This window comes from Rhea americana, unplaced genomic scaffold (assembly GCF_003343005.1).
Source record: "Rhea americana isolate MKP2758 unplaced genomic scaffold, rheAme1 scaffold_98, whole genome shotgun sequence".
Lineage (NCBI taxonomy): Eukaryota > Metazoa > Chordata > Aves > Rheiformes > Rheidae > Rhea > Rhea americana.
Window position 1 is genome coordinate 152,112 of NW_028187177.1, and position 27,690 is coordinate 179,801.

The 27,690-nt window shown below is 43.5% G+C and overlaps 1 protein-coding gene across 2 annotated transcripts in view; it reads left to right on the forward strand.

The window, feature by feature from the left end:
• MCF2 (MCF.2 cell line derived transforming sequence) overlaps positions 1-27,690 on the forward strand; it is a 45,603-nt gene that overhangs the window by 7,547 nt on the left and 10,366 nt on the right. For both annotated transcript variants that reach the window (XM_085325453.1, XM_085325452.1), the window contains 19 exons: positions 5,030-5,149; positions 6,218-6,334; positions 7,685-7,834; positions 9,263-9,387; positions 9,858-9,972; positions 10,428-10,547; positions 11,730-11,921; positions 13,090-13,281; positions 13,429-13,600; positions 16,989-17,077; positions 17,587-17,675; positions 17,933-17,999; positions 19,731-19,846; positions 19,947-20,016; positions 20,400-20,492; positions 20,831-20,923; positions 21,825-21,950; positions 22,772-22,993; positions 26,937-27,029. In XM_085325453.1, coding sequence (XP_085181579.1) covers positions 5,030-5,149; positions 6,218-6,334; positions 7,685-7,834; positions 9,263-9,387; positions 9,858-9,972; positions 10,428-10,547; positions 11,730-11,921; positions 13,090-13,281; positions 13,429-13,600; positions 16,989-17,077; positions 17,587-17,675; positions 17,933-17,999; positions 19,731-19,846; positions 19,947-20,016; positions 20,400-20,492; positions 20,831-20,923; positions 21,825-21,950; positions 22,772-22,993; positions 26,937-27,029 — 2,361 coding nt within the window. The remainder of the gene's footprint in view (positions 1-5,029; positions 5,150-6,217; positions 6,335-7,684; positions 7,835-9,262; positions 9,388-9,857; positions 9,973-10,427; positions 10,548-11,729; positions 11,922-13,089; positions 13,282-13,428; positions 13,601-16,988; positions 17,078-17,586; positions 17,676-17,932; positions 18,000-19,730; positions 19,847-19,946; positions 20,017-20,399; positions 20,493-20,830; positions 20,924-21,824; positions 21,951-22,771; positions 22,994-26,936; positions 27,030-27,690) is intronic.

Sequence of the window (27,690 nt, forward strand, 5' to 3'; positions counted from 1 at the left end):
GGCTGCGCCCGCGGCGGCAGCGCAGCGCCGGGGCGGCCGCGGCCGCGCCGGCTGCCGCAAAGCCCGGCCTGCTCGGGCGCGCTAAAATGGAGGAGACGGGAGTTCGGGCCAGCATGATTTCAGCTGAGCATCTCCGGGAGTATTTTTAGCAACGTCTCTTCGGGGGGACCCAGGCGCCTCTCGTCATCTCTGTGCACCACTGGCTTTGGGCGTTCGGAGTGCATCTCAGAGATACCTTAGGAAAGGTTTAGCGTATTATCCTTACCGTCAGCGAAACCCCTTCTCAGAGAAAGGCTGTGCAAAGCATTTGTTCACTAGCTACGTTAACAGTATCTTTAGTGGTTAATTATGCAGCCAGCTGAAGAAAGGTAGCAGAACGTTTTGGYGTTTCAGTTTAGCTCTAAGGGAAGTTGAAGCTCACCCTAGCAGCACTTGGCTGTTTTATTGTTTGACTTTTCCCTTAAAGGACAGAAGAAAGTCATTAACTTCAGTGTTTGTACAAGGRCCGGTAGCTTCTTCAATTTCTGTTCAGAAATGAACTTACTGGCAGATAGGACTTTTTCTTTAGGTCTGTTGACTTCCAGCCTCACAAATGTCCTCATGAACTGCGGGGGAGAGATATGCCCTGCAAGCTGGATTCCTCAAACCCACATTAAATGTGTGGTTAGGATAAGATGCTCACAAAGGAGATAGCAGCCGTGATGCTTTCAACATGTTCCGTTCTTGTGCTTCATTAGCACAGCTCATTGGCGTTGATTATATCAGGGCTAACCTGCATGCTTATGGTTGACCGTGCATTTAACCAAGTTGCTGGACTGGGGCCTTAAGGTCTGAACGTTTGTGTTCTCAGAACTCGAGGAATTTTCTGAACGTGATCTTTTGTCAGTGAGTTTGTAGGAATAAAGTGTTGCYGACTGTCTGATTTGTTGGAATTGAGCTGATAGTTTTCTATCTTTACTGATTCACTGCAGAGAAATAACAGAGGGTAAAGGGTTAAGGTTAGGGAAGGAACCTAACTTTTAGGTTCTTTATTATGCATCACTGAATTTGTCAAATGCACAAGGTTCTTTTTAATGTTATATGAACTATAAGCTAAGATAAGATTTCTACCTTTACTTTCTTGAATATGTTACAGGGAAGGGCTTTTTCCAGCATTACCTTCAGAATAATTAGAGTTAAGTCTGCAGGTAACTGCTCTAGACTTCAGCTTTTAGAAGAACTAGAATTTTAGTAGTGATCAAAAAAGATATAATCCCTTTGGGAATGTGTATCTGAGGAATTACTGGCCTATATTCTTATTGATTTACTTATTACTTTCTGAAAAAGGGCATAGAATACAGTTTGACTGGTAGTTGTTTTCTTGCAAGTTTTTTTTCTTCACTTGCTTGCTTGTTTTTTTCTATTCTTGAAATACATTAGGTAACATCTGCAAAACTGTATTTCTTTTTTTTTAATCTACCCATAAGTGCTGACCTTGATCTTATAAGATCAGCAGAAAAACCCCAAACATTTTCTAGACCAAACAAAAATCGAATTACCTGTCCTGCAAATGCAGCTACCTCTAAGGGCAAAACATATCAGGTAGCAGAAGGATACAGCTGTGCATATATAGGACATAAGATTTGTTATATCGAAGAAGAATTTGCCTGTCTATCAGATGTGACAGAGCGATATGAATGTCAGATTATGGTCTCTTTTTGTATTTTGTGTGGAACATGTTGGCATCCTGCATTCACAAAACTCAAGGTGACCAGAAGCACCTCTGCTGCCCCAAGGTGCTTAACACCTTATAGCTCTTGCAGAGTACTCTTGGCACTCAGTGCCACCTAACCACTGGTCACTCTTTCTGGAGCTATACGTTTCCTGCCCCAGGGCTTAAGCACGGAGAGGTCTGTACTCCATAGCTTCTCAGAAGGAGATATGGTTCAGAGGTCCAGCCCTGGCTTCCATGGATTCTGCTCTGTGCAGGAATGACRCAATTGAAATGACAACTTGAAGGAAAGAAAGGGCAAAACAGACTTACTGCTACTTGAAATGATAAGTAAGATTAAATGGGAATTAATGGGTGATTCGAGGGGAAAGTAAGGTAAGACCAARGCAGGATGCGTCTCTGGCTGGTGCTCAAAGATATTCCTGATACGTTCTTCATGAGAAGGTAACAGTAGGAGCCTGAAGTTTGGGGGTCTGAACACACTCTCGGGTTTCTGAGGTGGAAACAGTGGCTTTCCTCAAACTCTTTGGGACTTCACAGTGGGATTCAGCTATGATGGGCTGATGACCRTGCAGAAGGGCCTAAAATTACCTCCTCCAAGCTCCTTCAAAGCATTGTAAGACTATGGGTCTCAAAGGGCATCAGTTAAATTCAGTTTGGACCATTAATGTCAGAGTGTGCAGGGCCTGTCTTGGACAGAGAAGACCTGTCGGAAACAACACATCCTCCCGTTTGTTTGCAGCTTGTGGCGGCTCCTTGACAATAACTTGAAACTGTATTGATGGCTGTTGCTGTTGTGCTGTTTGCAGAGAAATGCTCACGGGGCAATCACTAATCTGCGATGTGAGGCTTATGAGAGAAAAGGGGTTGGAGCGAGGGTATAGCATGGGAAAGCCTTGCAGCTCTGCAGGGCAGGCATGGCATTGCTGTAGACACAGGGCAGGCATGGCATTGCTGTAGACACAGACCAGCCGGTCTCCTGTAGGAGCTTCTTAATACTGTGCGGTGCACTGGAGCATGAAGAGTGTTAAGGACCATCCAGCAGGACCAGAAATAGTAATAGCAGCATTTACTGAGTCCAACAGGCAGCCAGCGTGGTGAGGCAGGARAGGCAGCTGACTTCTCTGGGCCAGCCTGGAGAATGAGTGCTGAGTTTGCCAGAAACTTTCTAGTGAAGTATTTATGCTGTAAATTTTCAATTAATTCCAAATGTTTGCAAGACTGCCAGTTCTGGTTGTGCTTTTCTCAGCAAAGGTTATCTGTATCCCAGGTGGAACTTTTGCTCAATTTTGGAAAGTGAGGAAACATCTCCAACTCCTTGGAAATCTCCAGTAACCTGTGGATGACTTGCTCTCCAGTAACATGGAAAGCTCAGGTTTAAATTCCTGAGCTGGGCAGAATGTCAGAGATGTGCTTTTCTTCAGACCCAGCAGTGCCCTATAACTAGTCTGTCGCATAGCCTAACATGGTTGTCTTGTGTGAGAGCTGATTTTCTTTTTATACATAATTAAATAGGAATTGAAGCAGGAGCTGAACCTGGATCTCCTGCAGCCTCTCGTGCACATGATATTGGTGTTGTGGTTGTGTGAAAGATCCATGAAAGATTTCAATTTTGTCTAGAAACAGGAGGGGGGAATGCTTTGAAATTACAAAATTTCATAGGATGGGAAAAACAATTCCTATTAGCCCTAAGTAACATGAATCATCTAAGAGTCTTAGACAAGGTTTGATTCGGAGTTTGCAAAGATTTGGTGACTCCACGACCAGATTCAGGTATCTGGCCCAGCTGCAGGTTTGAGCAGGACGGGAGCTGGTTGCTCAGGTTTCCTGCAGCTTTAGCCTTCGCTGTGTGCTTGGGGCTGGTGGCTGTTTTATAAATATGTGTTAAGCAGGTGCTGTGCCGTGCTGAGATACAGCGTCCAGGGCCTGGAGCATGCAGAAACTTTTTCAGTATTTAGTGGTTTGCTCTTGGTTCTAATGCCAAATCTTTATCCCTGGCACAGTTCTTGTTGACTTCAAGAGGCTATGAATTTGGCACTTCATTCACTTTAATTCTTTACTTTTTCCACTTRCTTAAAATAGCTTTAAATCAATATATTGAATTTACGTAGCTTATTTGATCCTAAAAGTCACTGTTGGTAAGTTGAGTTGTAGGAAACAGAAGCTACAGCCAGACCTTTCCTATGAAAGAAAAAGCAGCAAGGGAATTGCAGTGTATTTCAGGGATGTCAGAGCTCAGCTGTAATTTATGGCTTTTTTGAAAAACACTAATTGCATGTTTATGGAAGTAATCCATGTTTTGAAGGCAGAGATKAAGTGCCCTGCAGTGCAAAATATCTAAACAAGTTCATTACTCTCACCCCTGGTGTAGATGCTACTATCATCTTCCTATGTGGCCAGCTCACAGCCCTGCTTTGCAGTGGAGAAAGGAGTGCTGCACCGGGACACCAATGTAGCTAGGTCTGCAAGCTGGAGGAGAAGGGCCATTGCTGATAGAGGAGCCACCACCATCGATGGGCTGACGGTGGTCAGTGCATCGTCCTGGGGTGGCCCAGTCCCAGCCTGAGGTCATGCCTGACAGTTTTAATGTTCTTAGTTTTGAATTAAAAAAAAAAAAACAGTAAGGGGGAATATATGGAGAGATGTATCCTGGCTTAGCTGGATCTGAGAGAAAATACATAACTTCTTAATTAACTCAGGTCTTTGCCTCATGCACTTCTCCATGATTTAATGGTATGACTCCTAGTTCCTTAAAAATTCTTTTTCATTTGCAAGCACACTTTTCACTGCTCTATTTAAAAATGCACCTGCCAACCATATGCTTGAAAAAAGGCTCTAGGAACACAGACAGGAAATTCCAAGTTCCTACCACAAATTAAATGTTGCCTGATAATTACCAAGGACTGGCAGATTATGCTTGATGCAGTTATGAGATGATTAGCAAATCTGGGAATAAATGGTGTATTCCCGGTCTATCTGTTATTTTCTTTGACATTCCAGCCTTCTGTTCCCTGCCAAATCGTAATTTATCTCCCTAATTTACAGTGCTGAGCACAATATAAAGTCTTAAAGTTTATTATCAATGGCCCTTCAAGGCAGATGGAGTGCGGGGCGCCTCCCTGTCCTGGGCGTCCACCTTAGAGCCGACAAACGTGAGAAAAAGGCTGGCAGTAAACTGAACCTGCGTGCTGTCAGGGGCAGTCAAGAGAAAGAAGAACCGATAAAGTTGATTGTTTCCTCCTCTTTTGTAGGCATTTGAAAAGAGTCGCTTTGACCTGTCAGATGCCCGGGTTGATAGTCATCTCTCTTCTCTTGCAGGCCTCTTTCCCAGGGAGTCTGCACTTAGTGATGGTTCTTCGTCCCACCGGGTTTTTCCAGCGCACCTTCACTGACATTGGATTTCGGTTTAGTCAGGAGGATTTTCTGCTCAAATTACCGGTATGCACCCCCAGACGCACAGGGACAGCCTGTGCACCAGGAGCCCGAGGTGCGGCAGCGTCTGCGCGCTGCCGGCGGTTACGTCTGGAGTAACTGGAGCGCCTCTTCCCCTCATGCCGTGTTTCCACCAAAGCGCTCTCGCAGCRTGTCCCCCTCCCTAGCGCAAAGATTTCCCCGCAGAGCACGTCCGGGATAGTGGGTGGTGGGTTCGTAAGCCTGTCGGCGTGCCCTGCTGCCAGCTGCACGCCTCCGCGGAGGAGCAAACGGTGCCCAGGAATTAACTGTTGTTTAATGTCCGGTGACACATCCTGTGAAGTTTTTGCTCTAAATGCCACCTGTAGTTACYGCTTTCATCTCAGTGTAAACACGTTACGGACATTGTGATGCTGTTTATTTCTGAAATAGCAGCTGAAATGGGTTTGTATTCTCAGGTGAAAGTTTCAGAAGGTTTCAAGGCCACCTTGATTATAGGACCTAGCGAGAATAGTTAAGAAAAGAGAAATATTCATTTAGAGCATCCGAGGCTGATACCGTTATAAACTCAGGAAGCACAATTGTTTTTTTCTTTAGAATTTTCTTTAGTTTCTTTCACAGACTGTGCATTTTTCACTCTAAAATGATCATCACTTGCACAGTTTTAAAAATTCATGTTTCATATCACAGGAAAGATCAAGACACACAAAAATTCATGAAAATGTATTCATATGAAATTGGCCACTACTTCAAGAGGTGTTAAAACTTATGTATTTTTCCAGATGACCGGAAAAATYATCTTTTAAAAACCCAAGTCTGAGCATTGCTTTCGACTCTGATCCTCAGTCAGGTACTGCAGTTTCTCACTGTACCTTGCATTTAAGGAAGAAAGCACCTGGGGTATCAGAGTTGACTTAAAAAAAAAGGGTGAAACGTAAAATAAAAGCCATGTTAAGCCATAAGCATAGAAAGAAAGCCCTCTTGTTGAACAATATTTAGAGCAAACCCAGTTATTTCGATACATAAAAGATTTCCAGGCTTGACTGGTGTGTTGAGTAGAAGTGATGCTTAGTTAACCAGTTCCCTTGTCTGTAGGTGGTTATGCTGAGCTCGGTTAGCGATTTGCTGACCTACATTGATGAAAAGCAGTTGACGCCGGAGTTTGGAGGCACCCTGGAGTACTGCCACAGCGAATGGGTCATCTTCAGAACGGTGCGTGCACGGCGCGGGGCTCGCGGCTGGTCACGGCACGGGTAGGGCCTGGTCCTCAAGGTGGTGAGAGCAGCAGCCCCGCCGACGCGTCTCCTAAGAGGCGTCCGGCGTTGGGTGGCTGAAAGTAACCCTTGCAGCAACTGTGCTTCTCGGATAAGATTTGCAAAGGAGTCCAGTGGAGTTGAGCACTCAGTGGGTTTATAAGGGAGTTCAGTGATTAGCTCCTGTAGGCTCCTTTGGAAATCGCTCCCAGAAGATCCACCTTCTTAAATCTTTATATTAGAGTTCCCATAATGGTAAATTCTGGTTTGTTTTTCTTTTTAATAAGGTTGCTTTAGGTAATTAATATCACAAATGTTTTGGGGAACTAGAGTAGTAGGGGTGCTTCTGCACATTGACTGAATTCAGAAACATTCCTGGTTTTTTGTTCCTTTGCAAGAATTTTCCCTCAATATTGCCAGGATCTCTRTGGAATCAGACAGTTAATTCCCTGAGCTCTGTCTTGCCATGAATTTCTGTTCTTTCTGTAGCCTCACGTCTCTGTTTGCTGTATGCTATCTGTTCTCAGATTAATGACAGGTTTCGTTCCCAATTACCTTCCCAGCAGGGCAAAACACTGATGAAAACATGTACCAGACTGATTCTTGTGCTCCCTGTCCTGAAACATCATCCACACGGGCAGATGTGGAGCTCAGTGTGAAGCCAAAAGGGCAAGATACTGTTGCGGGAAGGGTTTAAGCTGCTGCTCTGCTGTTTATGCCCAGTTACACTGGTGTGCTGTCACYTTCATGAGTTTTTAAATTTTTCATTCTTGGTTTTGTTCTTTTTGCACAGTGTGTTACATCAGCAGTGTAGCTCTCACACTTTAGCTGTTAGAATGACAAAAATGTTARAAGTTAATCTAAGAAAATGTTGAGGTTCTAGAACAGAGGTGGAAATAACAGGTAAGTGTCCATTTTGCAGAGGGTCCAGGAAAACACGCACGGTCGTCCTGACACCTTGTGCCCACTGCTAGCCCACCCATGCATTACACACTGTCTCTTCTCCCAGACACGTCCCGAGCCCCTACATCACCCTCTTAAACGGGTGAGGAATCGCTCCTCTGCGCACTGCTGTCCCACGTCCTCTTGGTGAAGCGGCAGAGGAGGTGGCCATGACKCCAGGCTGCTTCGTGACCCCCTCTTTGGGCTTGCAGAGCTGGAAACATCTATCACCAAGAAGCCAGATGTATCTCCAAGCCCTGTTGTCCGGAGGCGGTTCCCTGCGTGGGCTGACCATGCAGGTTGTTCACACAGGACGTTCAGGAATATCCTGAATCCCAAGCTGACCGCGCTGCTTGTCTCCTATCAGGCAATAGAGAGTTTTGCACTAACCGTGAAGGAAATTGCCCAGATGTTGCAGTCTTTTGGCACGGAGTTGGCGGAGACCGAGTTACCGGAGGACATGTATTCGATCGAGCGCATCCTGGCGCTGCGCACCGAGAAGTACTACCAGCTCAAGGTACGTCACGTCGGAAGTCAGCCGGCTGTTCGTGTGGCAAGGCAGGACCGCTGCGTTCTCATGCCGGCTTGTTTGATGCTCACTCCTCCTCCTCTCCCAGGCGTGTGTATGTGTTGACAGACAAAATAAAACACAGCGTGACTATTTCTGTATGTTACACTTACATTTGCCTTTCATTCAAATAAATTACCATGCCAACATCCAGCAAACTGCCTCAGCTGCCGCCTGCTTCCCAGCCAGAGAAGTTGGTGCCTGTAGCGCGCTCCATCTCTGCGCTTTACCCTTTTTTTTTCCTGGGAGCCTGGCTTCCTGGGAGCACGTGTCGCTGGCGCTTGCTGCGTGCACCTTGCGGGGTGCCCCGGGGCTCACCGAGGCTGCCTTGCTTCGAGAGAGCATCCGGGGCGAAGGTTTTTGGAGAGCGTGTGGTGTCCCACAGCGTGTGTGTGCATGTGTATGCAAAGTATAATTAYGGACACAGCAAATGGGCCTCTATTTCTTCTTTAAAAACAGAGAGAGGTGTAGTAACACAGCAGCTACGTGTGCTGCTCTATGTTGGATTTAGACTTTATGCTTAGGACTATATCCAAAGCAAATATCAGGTAGGGAACTTAATCCTGTATATAAACAGACTGGTAATATGCACTTTTCTCTGTGGGGAAATGAAAAATATTGTGTGTTTTCGTTAGCATATAAAGCACAGCAGCACTCAGTGCAAGGCATCTGTTGCTTTTAATACCTCATCCGTTRATTTAAAATATCAAAACCATTCTTTGTCTTTTGACTGAAATGAAGTCCATTGGCTTTTTTTTTTCTGTTTCMTTCTAAGATCAGAAAAGATGAAAGTAGATGAGAAACTGTGCACAGATTGCAATGACAGCAACACATGGGATCTGGGTAGCTCTCATGACAACCAAAAGATTGGCACAGCTGATTCCTGCATGCAAGTAATGAGCAGATCAGAACAATTTAGGAAGCTGTGAACAGCTACGTTCAGTTATGTACCTGAACAGAAGCCAGTTGCAAATACAGTGAAAAAAGTGACAAAAAATTACTTAAATAGAGTAACTAAGGCATTAACCTCTTTGGATATACTGAATGGGAAAAAATCAAGTTAACGCCTGTTTGATGGTTGGGCTAGTGTAGCTACAAGAAAAGGCTTTGTAACGCAGGAGAGTTGAGGACTCTGGAGATGAGGGGTGYTGAGAGGGGGCAGTGGCACCGTGGGTCCAGGCATGCCGCCTGCGGCGTGGCCTCCTCCGGCCCCAGGGCTGGCCCGGGGCTCGGGGGCTCGGGCGTCCGCCGGGGCCCTCTGGTCTCATACACTGCTGCTGCTGCGCTTCGTAACAGGGAAACTGAGGCAGCGGGAGAAACGTGAGATGACTTAACTCACAAAAAGAGATCTGATCCACAATGTTTTGTGTTATGCAGGAAGATATTACAGCAGTCAAAAAAGAAGGAAACTTGCTTTTAAGCAATTTAGAAGAGCCTGACCTCAGTGAATGCAGTGAGGACCAGCACCGCGAGAGACCCGGGGACTGGGAAACTGTGAATCGGTGAGTGCAAGTGTTGCTTMTTTGAATGATTTTTGAGGGAAAACACTCAAGCTGCATACGGTTGGGGTGCTGTTTAGGTCRGCTCTGGAAAAGATGCAGACAAAGATACCGCAGTGCTACTCGAAACCCCTCAAATTACCGAGTGACTTCTGTCCAGTGGCTCGGCCCCCCTCTGCTTTGTTTGCCTGTTCCTGTGATGAAGCTGTGAGCAGATGCAGTGTTCTCCAGTGCGAGGCTTTCGGGTAGCATTCAGATGAAATGGAGATAATAATAGATGCTTTCATCTGTATGATGATTTCATTCAGGTTCATTCTGAGAGCTCCACAAGCCACACATACGTGCCTGTTGAATTCGAGYGAGGGATGAGCTTAGGCCCAGAAGGCCTGAACAGGTGGTATCTCTAGGGCTTGTTCTCCTTTCCTTGTCCTCTCTTTGCAAATTGTTTGTGCTCTCTTCTTTCTGTACTCAAGGTTACTTGGTCAGCTGCGCGAGATGGAGACTGCTTTTGATGGCTTCTGGGAAAAACACCAGTTAAAAATGGAACAATATTTACAACTGTGGAAGTTTGAGCAAAGTTTTCAAGAGGTATGATTAGATGCACTACTTTTTTTGGCAGAAGGAAGAGTCAGGAAAGGGAAAAAAAAGGTGAGAGGAAAGAGTTTTTATGCTTTTTAGAGTCCTTCTCAGCACATAGTGCTGAGGTAACTAGATTAATCAGATCTGACTCTCAACCAGTTAAGTCTGCAATTACTTGAGGGTGTTCGATTTACGCTGCTTTTCCTTGACACTGACTAGCAGGGCAGCTGAACTGGGAAGACCGCTGTGCTTCCTCATTCAGAGCTAATTTAGATTTCACTGCCCTGCAGCCACATAGATTTCACAGATAGGAGCATCTTTGAAATTAGAAATTAGTTCTTGGGCTCTAGTTTTATTATTGCATTTAGCAGTCGTAGCTATAATGTGATTAACTTTTGGTCTGAGAATGATTTTATGCCTGTGCTTTGTATCGTTTTGCAGTAATCCTTCTTTTCTGTGTTTAGGTCAAGAACGCCATTGAATTTTTAACGGGTCAGCAAGCAGAAGTGCCTGACACTGGAGATAGTGTCTCCCAAGTGAAACAAAGGCTCAAGGACTTGGGTCATTTAGCTGGTATGGCTCAGGTGAGATAATCTTCCATAGGAAAGATGCACTAATGAAAAAGAAGAGGCACATTCTGTATTTGTGGTAGGAGATGTTTTCTGAGATGGCCTGATTCTAGTGTCATTCAGTGGTAAGTAGCTGCACTGAAGTGTTGGTTTCGCGTCTGTCTTCTCTGTGCAGCAAAATTGTTATCACACTGCAAACCAGGAAGAGGGTATTTAATTATCATAGCTAAAATAAATTGCTTAGCCACCATGAAAATCCAGATCAGATGAATGTCTGAACATAGGGCAGGCGTGGGAGTTAATGAGCTGGAAGAAGAATTATTTATATGTTAAGTGCTTTAGCTATGCTAATAGCCAGAGACTTGTTAACAGGCACATGGAAAGGCAAGAAAGTTGCTATCATGAAGTGTCTGTGATTTGAACATAACATATGGATGAAGGCTAAGAGATGTAGCTGAAAGAAGAGTGAAGAGAGATGAATCACAGGAGCCTGGCTGAGACTGTGGCTACTGTAAAGGGATGTGCTTGTTGCAGAGGAGAAATCCTGRGGGATTCAGGCACAGCCCCTGGAGGCTTCCTTGAAAATAAGAGCCATGGAGGAAAGGTCTAAGGCTTTTTGGCTGTTTGGAGGAAGTTTTTTTCAAGAATGAGAGGAGGAAGAAAAAGCAGGGCAGGGTAGATGCAACAGGGAAGCAGTCCCAACAGAAAGCCAGTAYTGGAGAAGATATAATAACAGCCATTACACAGACCAAGATGTACATGTAAGATAGCATGGTCTTTGCATCAAGCTTTGTTACAAACAGCCAGGTTTGTTTTCACTATAAAACTTAACTGCTCAGTTCCTGTTCATGCTCAWGAGGATGGTGTGCCTAAACTGGGCATTAGAGATATTTTTTTAGAGTGCTGTTCTTGGAAATGGCAGCAGTGCATAGCCAGCAACCATTCACGGCATAACTAGTTAGGTGAAATACTGTTTTCTTCTTTTTCCTCCTTTTGGATAGTGATTTTTCTTTTTTTCCAGACAACGGGTGCCATTGTATCCTGCATAAACCACCCACTCTGGCCACTCCTAGTGGCAATCATTTCCCTACATACCCGAAATCAAGTAAAATGAGAAAGTGTATGTAGTTATTTGTAGATATTTATTTTGTCATTATTTCACTAAACGTGCGGCTCTTTCTCTTCCTGTTACTGAAGGACCTGATAGGGAAGGCTCAGGTGGTGATACTGCATGGGCACCAGCTAGCAGCAAATCATCACTACGCGCTCAACTTGATCTGCCAGCAATGCAATGAGCTGCGGCACCATTCTGACGTCTTGTCGGATGAGATCAAAAGGAAGCAGGCTCAACTGCAGAAGACCTTGGATCTTCATACCCGCCTTCAGCAGGTAAAGTGCAGAGATACGGCACCTTGAGAAGCAGTTAGCTTCTCCATGTGGTTAGCCTCTCCACTTTTTAGCTAGAAGCATCTTGTTTAAAATTTGCAACTTTGCTTCAGCAATTCATGTCCGGAAAGCATTCCATGGGAGGGGGGGGAGACTGCTCTGCCCCTCACTTAGCTGACTCAGTTTTCAAACAAGTATCCCTTGGTACTGAAAATAGTCAATAGAAAGAGGTAGGTGTCTCCAGACACCCAGACACATAAGTTCAACTGCTGTTGTTGTTCACGCTTTCTTTCATGGWGCATCCATGTGTTAATTGACTTACGAGGTTTTTAAACTCAGCGCAATAGAGGTGACACTTTAGATAAGCTCCAGGCCCTTTTTTGTTAGGGACTTATTAAGAAACAACATAGCTGACTGTATAATAAGATGACAGATCAGTAGATATGTCCAGCTGCTGTGTGCTGACATGGAAGTGGAGTCATGCAGCTCCACTGCTCTTTGATATCTTAATCAGCATCAAAAATTAATTTAGGAAAATACACACTAATTAGGCCAGAAGGCACAGGACTGTATTATGCTTGAAGCAATTGAGAGGAGCAGCAAAGTTATGACCCTGTATGTGCTACAGTTTGAGAGTGTTAACTGAATCCTGAGCTTGGCATTCAGTTGTTACTTACGTATATTAAATGCAGAACTTTAAACTGCAATTTAAATTGCATATTTTGTTAAAAATACGAATGCAATTATTTTGATTATTCCTCACAACTCAGATTTGCACTGAGGCAGGCATTTATCTCAAGAAACCCACCTATCACATTGTAAGCTCTAGTTTTCCCCTTCAACTTTCTAAGTTGGATAAAATAATGGACTGTTTATCATATGRTTCAGCTATGCACCGAACTCTGCTTTTTAGCCAGTCATATTACTGACTTTCTCCAGGTGGAATGAGAGCAGAACTTGGCTGGGTATGCTGAGGAATGCAGTCAGCCTCCAGAAGAATGCAGCCTTTCCTCTTGTTATCAAAATGCAACAGTTGCTTAGATCTTTAGCTGCACTAAAATTCAAAATACAGGTCTGGAGGTATGATAGATATTTGTTGTGGGTACTTGGGTTTAGTAGGGGGTGCTGCTCACTGTCTCTGCTCCTCTATTTTGCCTTGTGCTGTTATCAGGCCCTGCAGTGCTGTGATGAAGGTGCCTACCTGCTCGCTAACCAGCAGATGGATAAATGCCAGTCTAAAGAAGGCGCTCAGAAAGCTCTCCAGGACATAGAAAGATTTCTTGAAAGCTCCTCGCCCTACTTAAACTCTGATCCCCAAGCCCTKCATTACGATTTTGAGTCAGTCTTAACATCTGAGTTAAAGGTAAGTAACCCTTCAARTTCCTCATCACATAAGAAAAAGTAAGATCAGACTGTTGTAGTGCTGTCAGCTTTTACCTTCTCTGTTTTGGGTCAAAGTGCAAGATAACAGTAGTTATTTGATCACGGGAATCTTTTTCACTCTCTGCAGTGCCAGATACAGTCAGTGCAGGTCAAGCTTGAAAACGTCCGAAGCATGTTCGAGAATCGCCAGTCTTGCTTTAAGAAGCTGTTGGATAAACATGTGCGGCCCGTCCAATTGGTAGCCCCTCGCCCAGAAAATCCACCAAGATCGAAATCACCGTTATTCTCTCCCAAACACGGTAAAATATTTTAAACTTATGGTATCTTCAGAAGTTAATTTTGCTCTGAGCCGGGAAGAGTAAGACTAAGGTTTTKAGGAACCAACCAGACTTTTCTGGTGGATGGCAGAGATGCTGTATAATGCTGAATGAATACGAGCTAATTGATCATCCTTTCAATTTCTGTGCCTCAGCTTCCCATTTCTGTGTAAGGAAAGTGGTGTAGAAGTCTCATGCAGAGCGCATGGCTGAGTGTAGGTCCGTGACGTTGTGTCGACTCCGGATGTCCTTCACAGCTACAGGCAGGACTCCGGAGGTTTCTTAGTGGTGCTGCACACCTTTCCAAATAATGGCGCTTCCAAATTTCTTAATGTATTTTCTTGTTTTTATAAGGTGGCCACATAGTATGGGCAAAGATGACCAAATAAAATGAATGCAGTGTTTTTTCCACTCCCTCTGTAGAAATGCATTACCAAATGTCTTCTGCAGCTCAGGCTGGCTTSATTGGGACTGATTGTGTGATAACTATTTACACTTTTTGCTCAGGGAAAAGAGAGCCATAAACGGTGGATACTTCTGRTTCTGCTTCACTAGCATCCTGCTGGGCTGAACTGGTGAATTAATACTACAGGCAAAAGGGCAAGATTTATAAATTTATTGGCAAACTTATTCTCTAAATCAAAAAGCTGCCCTTAACAGTCTCTYTAATTTTTTTTCGGGCTGGAACTGACATAAAATTAGACTGGCATTTGCAGAGGAGCCTAGAGAAATGGGGGACTCGAATCTCRTGAACATAAATGAGAAGTCAGAAGTGTAATTCCCTTTGAATATTTGAAAATGTCTCCCGTAAATCCAAACTGTGGAATAATTAATGTTCATARAGGTACAAATTCTGGTGAGTGAAGGTTGTTGAATGTTCTGCCTAGATTCTGGTGATGGGATTTGGCACAATGTTGTCTTTGAATTATAAAATCAAAGCTTACATTCTTACTATACCCTGTATATATCAGAATTTAAAAGCATTTCAAAGTAACATTCATATTTTTAAAACCAGGAATGTGCTAAGTTATGTGGCAGTGTTAAATTCAGTGATCTGACTGCATAAAACAAACRCTTTAAGAGTGCTTTAATACAAAAATGCTTAGGATGAATTGGTGAATATTGGTTATGGTGACTCTGTAACCAGTAAAAGTAACTCCAGTTCAGGGAGTTATGAATGTACATAATCAAGCCAGTGAAGGGAGGGGAATGCACTTAGATTCTGAGAAGGGAATTAAGCCGCTCTAGATGCAGACCAGTGCTGCAAATAAATCCCAGATTTCCTTCTGGATGTGCCCAACACCACATTCATGAGACCACACTGCCCTCTGAACYTGTCCTCAAACCAGGAGGGAAGCTCTGAGTCTCAAAAAACTAAAATATAGCCCACTTTTCCTACTGCAAGTATTTTAGCTTTCCACTTACAGGAAAGAATGAAGAAGGAGTCATTGACTTAAAGAACAGGGGTAAATGGATGGTTTTTGTGAGACCATCACCAATGCGCTGGACCTACTCRATGCGCTTGCTTTAAGGGTTGCACATTTTTCTAGCAGAGACGCTCGCTCACTGGTAGCGCACAGGCATCCTCTGTTAATCACGTTCCTGAAAGACATGATCAAGCATCTTGAAATGGGCATAGCCAGCAAGAGGTTAAAGACAAAAGGCTCTACTTTGGATGTATCATGCCCAGAGATCTTATTAAAAAGGCCTCCGTTTGACAGAAAAGATCAGAATGCCGTAGGCCTGCTGGTGGGATGTACGCTGTCGAAGACGCGTGCTGGGATCTGCTGAGAACCCTCTGAGATGTCTGGGTTTTATGGCACGGATTGAAACCGTGGATTGAAACCATAAACTCTGGGCACAGTTCTTTCATCCTCTTTTCTTTTTTTCTTTCTTTCTTTCTTTCTTTCCTCTCTTTTTTTCCTTCTTTTTCTATCTAAGGAGAGGCGTTTCTTCTTTCTTGTTTGTTCTGGATTTGAAGCCAGCCTGATAAGTGTGGTTCTAATTTTGAAACCACTTTTGGGAAATAAGGAATAAAAATGCCCTGTCCTGAACCATAAAACACAGCAAGATGTGCAGCAGCGGTACAAGAGGCTGCAGTGGAGTCGGGGTGCTGTAGTCAAGTAACAGCATGGTCACGGCAGGAGCTTTTCTCCCCCCAGGGGCTTGCAACAAAACACTGAGCTACATCTGATGACTCTCTCTCGTCTGAGTTGTTATGCGTGTTGCCTCTCCCCGCAGTGGGAGCCTCCCAGTAGGACCACTGCTAAATCCTAATTTCCTTTGGATCTTCTCACCTTGGGCAGTGCTGGGGCAGGCACCATGCGTGGCTCCGGTCTGCTCCCCAGCGCTCACCCCTCCTTCTCCATTCGGCATGTTTACAAGTGGAGGTTTAAAGCCTCTTTGGTGTAATAATCTGTAATCGTTTTATCTTGTAGCAGCCCATGMTGAAGATGGGGCACCTGCTCTCCATGCCGCTTTCCATTCCTCTGCATCAGTTTTTCTCCTTACATCTTTTGCTCATTGCTTCACAAAAGGTGGTTCTTCTGCATCAGTACTATTCACAACTTTGTCTAACCTAGACGCAGCTGCCGTTAGATTAATGTGCTACTTTTGTGTTCTTACATGCTGCAATCCTTTTTTTTTTTCCACTCAAATGGAAAGATATTTGATTCATCTGCTTGATTTTTTTTTCCTTGCTGGCTCGTTTTTTAATTCATAAATAAGGTGAATATTGCACATCAGAACTTATTTATTTTTGGTCTTTCTGAGAATTTCATATAGTCATTTCTAATATTTTAGGCCATTCTAGTATGTGGAAGTAAATGCTCTACACCCATGAGACAAAAGCTCACAATTATAGGTCGACTTTAGCAGAAGGAGGGGGATGTGGGGAAGCCACGTGGAAGTGCTAGTCCCCATGTCCACGTGGCAGCACCGTGTCCTGGCTATACTGGGAGAAACAGTTTATGCCATCAGCTGAGCATCTGGCCTACATTCATAAAGGACTTTGACCAGTAACCCAGTACGTGATGTTCCTTGTGGTAGTTTATTTTATTTTACTAGTCTCTATCATTTGCAGAGGCTTTACAGACTTTGTTAGGTTTTGATTACAGTATTCTCTTAATGGATGTTTTGTTCTTCCCAATTAGTTTTTACTTTATGGCCTTCATGCCCATCTATGTGACTATGGCATTCAGTATTGTTTCTGAGATACTTTTTGTTTTGTTATTTTGCTTCTAGTATTAGCTAACTAATTATTCACTCTTAAAATCTATCCCACTTTTGTGGTGAGCTCATAGTTGCTCTCTGAACTGTCTGTTTCACTATAGATATAAATTATGCAATTATGTTTTTTTTTCTACTCAAGGTGTGGATTTTAATTCCAGTTTGAAATTTTCATTTGATCTCTCTCTCCCTGGGAAGAAAACATCAAGAAAAACTCAAAATTCTCGCAAGGTAAAAATTATTTGTGAAATTCAAATAACTTTTATGTGGTAAGATCTTAGATCAGACTCTTGTAAAAATTGAGCATAGCTTTTGGACTTTTTGGACATATAAATGTATGTGTGTGTGTGTATATATATGTGTATATATATATAGGTGTGTATGTATATAGTATTTATCCTTTCATATCCATATGATTTGTTTGGATAACAGTGATGCCTGTTAAGGGAACTCCATATCTGCCGTTATTTCCCCTGTGGAAACCGTTCTCTGATCTCTGCGCTAATGAATTACGTTATCAGTATTTTCAGATTTTAATGTAGCAGAGTGATTTCTGGAAATATTTGGCTACGCATTACATGCTGTGACCGCTTGAAGTTGTTTGTCACGTAGGATTTCCTAAAAGCCAGCCTGTGTCRTCCTTCCCCAAAGAGCTGCTGCGTTTGCTTCGGGCTGGGCTGCCCCTGCCTCGGTGGTGACCTCCCTGCGGCTCTTTCTAACGCCTCCTGTTCCTCTTCTAGATCGAAGTAATGCACGATTATCAAGAAAAGCGGAATTCTTTGCAGTCTTTTATTTCAGACAGTGACGACAACTTAGATATACTGAAAGGGTAAGCTGTCACCCTATTTAAATCAGAGGTACTCAAAGCAATGCTTATTTTTGGTCAGTGCTTGCACACTGTCCTTACATTCCTCCAGCCAGAGCTGGATGTCGTCTGTCGCACTTTTATTTATTCTGTCATCTCTACGGTGGTTGTTAATTAGATTACGATATATTCTGGGCTTCTTTACCCTCACTGATTTCCTGTGGTTTCTTTTGAGAGATACAAAAATAACATACTTCTCTTTTTTTTTTTCTTTATTTTAGCCATGTCATAAATGAGCTTATAGAAACGGAGAGAGTGTACGTGGAGGAGCTGTTCACTGTTTTGACGGTGAGTGACGTCGGATCCCTCACTGCTGTTCCCCGGTGACTTGTACAAAAGGGCACCTGCCACTCTGTCAGACTAAGCAAAAAAGTGACTGAGTTGATTTCTGCCAAATTGTCAGATCCCTAGGTAGTCAGGAAGTTTCAGATTTTCTCCCTATCGTTTTTGACTTGGAGGCATCTGCAGGAACAGTTGGTGTTGGGACAAGTTTTTCATCTCGAATGAAGGAGAAGCGTTCTGTTTGCACACAAATGAACTAATAATTGGCTTTATCAATGATTGGAAAAAGGTACAAAAAAGCTGATTTTAAAATGTTCTCTGGTTTCTTTTACCTTTTGAAGACAAAAGAGAGAAGCTTGTATTTTGTCTTTGGAAGGATTCTACCTTAGTACTGTGAGGTTCATGAACACACAGAGCACGTTTCTTCGTTTAGAAACCAGATTATAATTTCACATACTGTTGTTTTACATAACTGTACTTTATTTACTTTATTTAACCACTGCAAACAGTGGTTAAATATGGATGATTACCTTTCTAATTCGTGCTAAGGGGCTCAGTTTTGTGCTGTTTGGTGACTGTCATGGGTTGCATGAGCTGTTGTCAATGGCCTTTCTAGTGTCTTCTTTGCAGAGATGGTCCTGATCTCTGGCTCTTTCCTATCTCACAGTTAGCTTTTGTATTCCTTTGAGCTTACTGTATCTTTCCTGGGTTTTACCCCAATAGGTAACTATTTTTGCATTGGTGCAGTAATGTGATTTTAACGCAGGGAGCTTTGCACTATTTCCCAGTTCTGCATAACAGTTTGTAGTGCAGCAAGGTTTCTTACAGCTCTTGCCTGTTACTTAGCGAAGTCCCTCATTTTGAAAAGGCTGTGATTTCAGGAGGCAGATACAGCAACAGAGGGAGAAAACCTTAGACAGCAGGAATCAGGGAGAAGGATCCTGGTGTTCAGAAAGCGTCTTCTGTAAGACAAAAAGCCCATTGATTTTGGTATTTGATCTCAAGCCCTATTTGCCTTGTAACAAATTACCTTGTAGGCCACTTCTTGCAAGATTGTCTGTAACTGCATATCCCTTACAAACAAGTTGTCACTCGTGTCCCACGGTCATAACAGCASATGTGTTTAACCTAGACAAGTATTCCTCCAGGACTGCTCCCGCAGCGGGGCTGCAGTGAGGAGTAAGTGGCTGCAGTTTGCTTACGTGGGTAGAGAGCAGCTCTGCAGGGGATGGTGCCTCCCTGTGCGACTGTGCGTGTGCAGCTGTGCTCGTCCTGTTGTGTGTGCACGTAGTAGTGGTAACTGTTTAAGGTATAAACACAGCAAGAAGCCGTGCATGTGTGCTTATCATTAAAAGGAGGGAAGTGTGGTTTTTCCCCATGGACCGGAGCTGCATTCAGGTCCCCTCTGCCTGTCCTGTTGCCTTATCATGTGTACGAGAGGGCTCTTGCAGTCCTAACTGCCGGGGCACGGGAGAGTGGCTGCCCCTTGCCCCGCCACATCGCTCTGGAGCGAGGCCAGGCTYGCCGGCCCCGCGGGAGCCATGCCAAGCACCCTCCTCCAGACCGCGACCCCCAGGTGCCCAGGGACTGAGGTGTGGAGAGCTACAAGAAGGGAGCTTAAGTGTAAAAAACAAACGAACAAAAAGGGTTGTACTGAAAGTCCGTTCACATCCCTTTTTTTGTGCCTGCAAGGACATGCCTTAAAATTGAGTGATGAACCCCTCTTGCATCCTGCAGGGCTACAGAGCTGAAATGGATAACCCGGCCATGGTCCTCCTCATGCCGCCCGTGCTGAGGAACAGGAAGGACATCCTCTTCGGGAACATGCCAGAGATATACGACTTCCACAACAAGTACRGTGCCGCTGGTATCACACTGATCTCCTGTAATGATGAGATGCCCGAGTAGTGCCTTGCTCACAGCTGCCTTTCGTCTCTCCCCCGTCTCTTACAGAATTTTCTTGCACAGTTTGGAAGGCTGCCTGGGAGCGCCCGAGCGAGTGGGATTTTGTTTCCTAGACAGGGTTGGTGAATCCATTTTCACATATAAAGCAGACTTTAAGGCCAGTGTTTCTCCAGATTCTTTGTACACTGCAAGATTTCAGTTATGTCGGTCGAATAAGATGTTTCTGGTACGAAACACCAACAGCCAGGCAGGCAACACCATTGCGTGGAGAGAGCAGGTGGGGGAAAGCAGCAGTCGCGGCTGCACCACGGTCTGCTGCGAGCAGCCCCGTCATTGTCAGCAGCGGCTTTTTTATCCAAGCTCGCTGGCTTTTAGATACTACAGTCCTTCGGTTGGCAGCAGARTAAAACCAGATTTGCAGTTTTGGTGCTTGCCTTATCTAGCTGCCCAGCACGTTGGTACGCGCGTGTTTAAGACTTGCCTTTCTGCCTTCCCTTGCAGCGAGAGGATTTCCAGATGTATGAGAAATACTGTCAGAATAAGCCCCGCTCGGAGTCTTTGTGGCGACAGTGTTCGGAAAGCATCTTCTTCCAGGTGAGCCGCGTAACTCTAGCAAGGCAGGCGTCACCCCGGGGCACTCGCTCACCCTAAGCGTGGTCCTCAGCACTCCCGTGGTTTCGCGTTGTGTTCTGTTCGCCGTTGCGTGGATGCCTCACATACCTGCTGGAGTCTCTTGCATACGAGAAGTCTAAAGCAGCGCATTCTGTTATGTTATTTTAGATGGTTTTATAAAACTTTTTAAGTTACCATGGCATTAGAGGACATTTTTACATGAGATCTTTGAAGTTTTCAAACTGTGTTAGTCATACTGTTATGTGTATTACTGCTGGTAGTAAATGTAGAGCTTACTTAACATGAATTCTTTGTTCCAGGAATGCCAAAGAAAATTAGAACACAAACTTGGCCTGGATTCCTACTTGCTCAAACCAGTGCAGCGCCTGACAAAATACCAGTTACTTTTGAAGGTATGTCAGATGCTACTTTGAAAGGACATTTGGACATAGAATTGTTTTTTTTGTTATGTTTTCTTTTTCAATTAAAGATTACCTGTAAACCAAACCTAGAGTACATGTTGCTTATTTTGGCCCTCCATACAGTGACATTCAGTGAGGATGAAAATTCACATACCTGAAAAAAGAGAAGGGGCTTTTAGCAAGCTGTTTTTATGGGGGGAAAAGACAGTTTGAATTTGTTCACCCATGCAGAGTGACAGAAACGTTTCTAAGAAAAGTGAACGACAGATGGTCGTAAGGGCCTGATGAATGACATACACTATACTGATGCATCTCTTCTTCTGCTTAGGTAGTGCCTAAGCACAGGCCTTATAGTGCCTGTAATCTKTAACACGTGCATCCTTGTGTCACCCTTCTGAGGCAGGGTAATGCTGTTATTTCCACTTTACAGACAACTAGGGTGGTGACCTCAGAGGATTATTGAACCCCTGTTTCTGTCTACTTGAATAAGGATGAGTACTCATGAAGTTGTAGGTGGGGAGAGGAGATCTGAAATTAGTTACTTTATGTGAATGGTATTGTTCCAAACAGTGCCTTCTGTCTGCTGACTTGAAGACTCTRTATTTTATAAAATCCCTTCCTTGTGTCTGTCAGTCTGAAGATAATCATCTGCTGAAACTCTCCAGCCCAATGCCATCTTTAAGGAAGCTCAGAAAAAATGGGACATGCTTTTGTGATCAGGTGTTCCACACCTAATACTGACTGCATTTTAGAATGCATCTTTTTTCCAGTGACATAAGAAAAAAGAAATTCACACAGTGTAGGTTGCTCTTGGRCATCGGAAACTTTGGGTGAGATGGAAAAGTCTGCTTTGTTCAACTCCAAACACATGCTCTTACCTTTCTATTTTCAGGAGCTGCTAAAGTACAGCACGAGCTGCGATGGAGTTCAGGAACTTCAAGAAGCTCTTGTTGCAATGTTGGATTTGCTAAAGTCAGTCAATGACTCTATGCATCAGATTTCAATAACAGGATATGAYGTGAGTAGATTTGGGTAATTAGAGACCTTGTACAAGGCTGGATGATGTCGGGGGAATGGACAGAGTCCCAGAATGTATGAGCTAAAAACTATACTGGAACAGAGAGTTTCAAACTGAATGGGATCAAGAAGCTGTTATGGGAACCAGTATTCTGTCTGATTTTGGGGGTTTGGAAAATATTTGTGTCCAAAGGACATGCTGAATTTCATGGTAGCAAAATTTGCCAAAATTTATGGTTCTAGACAGCATTTTTCCATCATCCACCTTAGTTCTCTCATGGTTTACCTTGTAATTCAGTCTGGGGTATCTTCATAATATTTCTCATTTAAATACTGTCTCTGAGGCTGATTTCCATCCTTGCACATTGAAGTAGTGGTCTCTGCTAGGGCTTTGGGGAAGGTGGCAGCTTTCTAAGCTGCTTGTCCCAGTCCTAGCTTCCTTGAGGTGTCCTTTGCTTCCCATCTTTATAGACCTCAGTTCAGGTCAAGTCTCATCTACCCTCTCCCACTGAAATACATTATCCAGAGTCCTTAGACCTTCCCATAGGTACTAGGCAAGTTTCTCTAGCTTCTTAGTCCTTCCAGTTTTTGTCTTGTATCCCTTCACATAGAGAAGCTGTAGCCCTGTGTCCTAGACCTCTGCTTCCCTCCTGACCTCATGCCATCACTCCCAAAAGGATCATTTGATGCTTCCAGGAAGACCTATTCTTAGAGAGACGTGCCTTGGAACAGGGTCGACCCCATTGCCCTTTATTGTTTGGACAGTGCTGTTACGTTTTAATTGACAACTTTTTTTTTCCTTATTTGTCATCCTCTCACCAGGGGGACTTGAGTGAACTAGGAAAAGTATTGATGCAAGGATCTTTCAGTGTTTGGACAGGACACCGAAAAGGTCCAACAAAAATGAAGGATCTTGCCAGGTTCAAGCCAATGCAGAGGCATCTGTTCCTGTATGAGAAAGCCTTAGTGTTCTGCAAGAAGCGAGAGGATCATGGAGATGGATATGATAAAACCTCATCTTACAGTTTTAAGCACTTTTTGAAAGTAAGAACTTCTCAGTTGGAGTCATTACTGTGTACATACAGTAAATCAATAACTTTCAGAACCCAGAGAATATTTTTGTGGTAACAGATACAGTGGCTTGTTCTCTTCTACTAAGAGCTGTAATATCCCGATGGAAATGCTGTCTCCATGAAGAAGCAGCTGCTGGTTTTAATAAGCTGCAAGGGCTCCCATGACTGAAGGCCGCCTCAGGGAGCACAGCAGCACCTTGTGTTGCTGAAGTCTTGGCAGGCCTGGGGTCTGCCATGGCCCAGCCCCCGAGCCACCATTCCCCAGCTGCATGGCTGGAGGCTACGTGGAAAAAACCCTCTTCTTCCTCTCCTGTTGCCCTCCCCCTTTGGTAGGCTCTAATTGCAGCCAAAAATATATTTATCAGATGAAAAAAAATGCCTACGGCAGAACATGAGGGATATAAACAACTGTCCGAAGCCTATGAACGCCAAACATTATCAATAAAAATCCCAAACTGCTCCTCTAAAAGAGACCTTCTGGCATACTGTATGTGATAACCACTTCTATTGGGGCCTGTGATCGTTTTGTCTCAGTACTCTGCCTTGTTTTTCTTGATTAATTATAAAAACAGTATGGGTATAGCTTAGAATGGAAAAAATGGGTGCTTGGAGGCTGAGTCTTCAGGCATTGATGCTAGAGCTGCCCTGGTTTCAGTGGGGCTTGAGGAGAGAGGTGCCACCAGTAGTCACAAAGCCTTAAAGAGTGATAGTAGATAAGTGTGTTCAGCTCTAGTGCACATTACAAAGTGTATATTAAAAATATATCCCAGGCCGTATGTTTAGACACTTAAAGGTTTTTTCCCAAACAGCATAATTTTGTTTCTAGAGAGCTTGTTTTCCTTGTATTACTTGTTTTACCATATGTGCTTTTGAAAGAACTGAAGAGGCTCTATGGGGCAGGCCTTCTTGGAGGAGAAAACCCAGCATTTGATAGCCCACACAATGTGGCCAGTGCTTGTCTTTGCCTAGGGAGAGCTCATTTTCCAGCTGTTTGCTTTGCCAAGATGAAAGGTTGGTGATTAGAGAATGCATGGATTCTGCAGGATGACATGAACGTACATATGTTTTCAGAATTGCTGCCCTGAGGGTGAAGTAATAATTCTGGAGCTTGACATTTGTTTAATTCGTGATAGTATCAGAGAATTATTTTTATTTGCAAGAATGTGTTCCAGGGTTTTAGAATGAGAGAAGCCTATTCAGTGGAAGCCATGTAACTGGACATACATTAAAAAAAAAAAAAAAAGACTTTGTCTGAAAACTGTACCTTTTCAAGTCTCAGGATAATATTTTACTCTCTATGTAAGGTAGCCAGTAAATATCCCTGAGATTCAGTAACTCGTGGGTGCATGTTCCTAGCCCATTGCAATGCAAAATAAATCAGTCTGCCTGTTATCACCACAGAAGGTGATGCAGATGAATGCCATCCCAGAGCTTTAAACTAACCCACTTTAATCTGCAATGCAGTGAACCAACAGCTGAAGGGACAGTAAATCCTGGTCAGGGGGAGGAAATAGAATTTTAAAATATACTAAGATGAACGAACAGACATTTTTATAATATATTTATTCCTGGTACTTTCCTTTGCATCCTCATAGTAGATAATCCAGACTACAGTTTCAAATATCTTGATGTCTGGGCAGCGTTGCAGAAGCCCCAGTGTACACGGCCATGCCAAAGAGATGCACGTAATTGGAAATTGCAGCATTTGTGTAAGGTGCTTTCTGGGCTACCATTTCAACAGCATAGTGTTATAGTTGTTACTAAAATGAGACTGGAGCCCAATCTGACTTTCTAAGGCAATATGGAAATACACTGCTCAGGCAAAATCTTTTTTGAAATTTTTAGGCCCTCATACCAAGCCTATGCTGCAGATTTTAGCACGCTTGGTTTTGAACAGAAGCTGATGTATATGAAACAGTGAATGAGCAAATGGTCCCTGGCTTTATTCACCTTCTTGCAATCTCAGTCCTCATGTTCAGGGGAGATTGCGAGAATTTTGTGAAATGTGAATATAGAGGATTGTGTTGAGAGAGGGAGATGCAAGGCAGTGAGTGGCGGCGTAATACTGATTCCTAGTGGCCGATGATCGTTTCCAAATCTGGAGGCAAATGCTTTCTCAGAAGTTCAGAAGAGCTCTGCTGTTTATACCAGGGAAGAAATGAAGGAAACTAATTAGCAACTTGCTTCATTTTTCCTGCGGCCGTTCGCTGATAACAGGTGCTGACTCTTGACAGAGCAGCTATGAACAGAACGTTTGCCCAGGTGGTCTAACCTGTAGACCTCCATCTTCCAGAAGAAAAGCTCTGAGTATGCGTTTGTTAACAAAGAGTTGCAGCAACACTAAACTGCTGTTCTTTCCAAGCCTTTATTTGTGTATTTAGATTTATCTAATGCAATCCCTTGAATATCCTATGATATATGATACCATAGTTATTAGATCTGGTTTGAAACATATTTACATATTTGACTTACTAGCAAACTATGGTTTAAATAAGAAGCAATACAGGTATTAAAGTATTTTTCAATGAGGCAGTAATTGCATGGCATGTTCAGCAGACAGATCAGAGGTCTCCTGTTATCGAAGAGTTTTTTGGTCTCAGATCATAGCCTGAGCTGCTGATTCAGCTGGGCTGCTCTCTAGGCCCTGCACTGTTTGTGCCTTTGGTCCTTCCAGCCAAATTACCCAAAGCAGTCTGCGATAACGGGTACCCAGGCACAGGAGTGCTCAGCCACATCCAGCTTAACGTCTGTCTACTGATTTTTCTGAAAGGTTTATAGCACATCAAACTGAGTGTCCAAAAATTAACCCCTCTTTCAAAACCCTGGAGACGATGTGTCAACTGCAGGGGTGGTCAGGGACCAAGGGACATTAAATTAAAGTTCCTGAAGGAACTGTGTACTGCACAAAATGATTTCAAAGAAGTTCACTGAAAGAATGAGGCACAGAATTCAGCAAGTAGGTGAACAATAAGGTGGCACAAATAACGTGTATGAAAAAGCAACTTGCTATGTAGTATGCAGGGACCTCACTAGAAGGAAACCTTAATTATGAAAATGTGCAAATTCTGCAATCCTAAGGATTGTTAACTGCTGGCCAACTTACTAGAGACAAACCTCTGCCGTAAGGTGGATGTGGTCCTGCCTCTGGACGGGAGCCTYGAGGGAGCAGCAGTCCAGTGTCAGAGGACTCAGAGCAGAACTTTCCTTGTACTACCGCAACTCTAATACGAAGCTTCATTAATTCAGATGTGGCATGAGGATAAGCCAAGTTTGATACTTCATGGGTGAACTGGACTTAAATTGCCTATACTTCTGCTTTGTGGTTAACCTAGATCAGTCTGAGATGAAAAGTTCACAGCTTGTGGTGTTCTCTTATCTCCAGWCACTTCCTTTACCTTACTTTTCATGTTTCTGATTGGTCTTTCTTAGCTAATTGCTGAATTCATTCTAATTTATACTACCTTTCTCCTGTAAAGCTTACAAAGTTTGCTAAAGCTTTACGGTTGACRTATTATGCAGACAAGTGGGTGTAAGGCAGAACTACATTGTAACCACTTGGAATGGTTTGGAAGCTTGAAATGAGAGTGACTGGGGGTTTGGGCTTCTTAAATTTTCATATACCTCATCTGGGAATTTCATGCTGAAATAAGTATGAAATGACTTTTCAGTTAGTCCCRTGTATTCCTGAGTGAAAAAGCTTAAGAAGGCTTTTCCTAGCACAGCAAGCTGGTGGACAAGAGTCCGGGGGAACAGGCCAGGTAATGACTTTCAGTTGCTACCAAAGTAAACATTGGTGATGAAATGTGTTCAGCTGARTGAAAATAGGGTTGTTTAACACATTGCAAAATGTCTGCATCATGGAAAAGATGGAAAGATTTGTAGTATGCGTAATTTTTATTCTGTTTTCTTTGCAGATGAATGCAGTTGGAATAACTGAGAACGTGAAAGGAGACCATCGAAAATTTGAAATCTGGTATAGTGGCCGAGAAGAGGTATACGTTGTGCAGGTTTGTAGCTTAAAAACTCTGGATATTTTTACACCCTCACAACAGTGCTTAGGAAAGCTTGAAGCTCCCCACGACAAGTTTAATCATAAGGCAGAGACCTTATGGGTCCATTGGGTTTGGTGGGTTTGGAGATCGTCAGACTTTCGATGCGCGTTTCTTCTTTCTCGTTGCCTGTGTCTGTGATTACGGAGCTATCCCTATGGCTGAGCCTTGGTGTCCAGCCCATAACTGGAAAAGTCATCTTTAAAGTAGAGGCAGGGTAGCTACTTGGAAACGGAGTATTTCATTCCAGGTGAAATCTCACGTAGAGCAGTAGATGAAAAAAAGATTKTGTGCTTAATAGTTTACATGACCTGAGCTGGGAAATGGGCCTCGTGCTTTGGTGACTGCAAGGCACACCTGCTCTGCTTCAATTCGCTGTCAGAAGTGCTCCCAGAGCAATTTCCAAGTCTTTCAGCTCATCTACAAAATAGTTGCTTGATTGACCTGATTTCTTCCTGCTTTTCTTTTCTTTTGTGGTGTTTTGAATAGAAGTTTGTGAAGGTGAGATGTTTGCCTGATTGGTGTTCGCAGGAAAACCCATCGTGGATGTGCTGCTGTTTGATGATTTTTCGATTAGACTTCTGTAGAGATTTTTTTCTTTGTTAAAACACAGTAGATG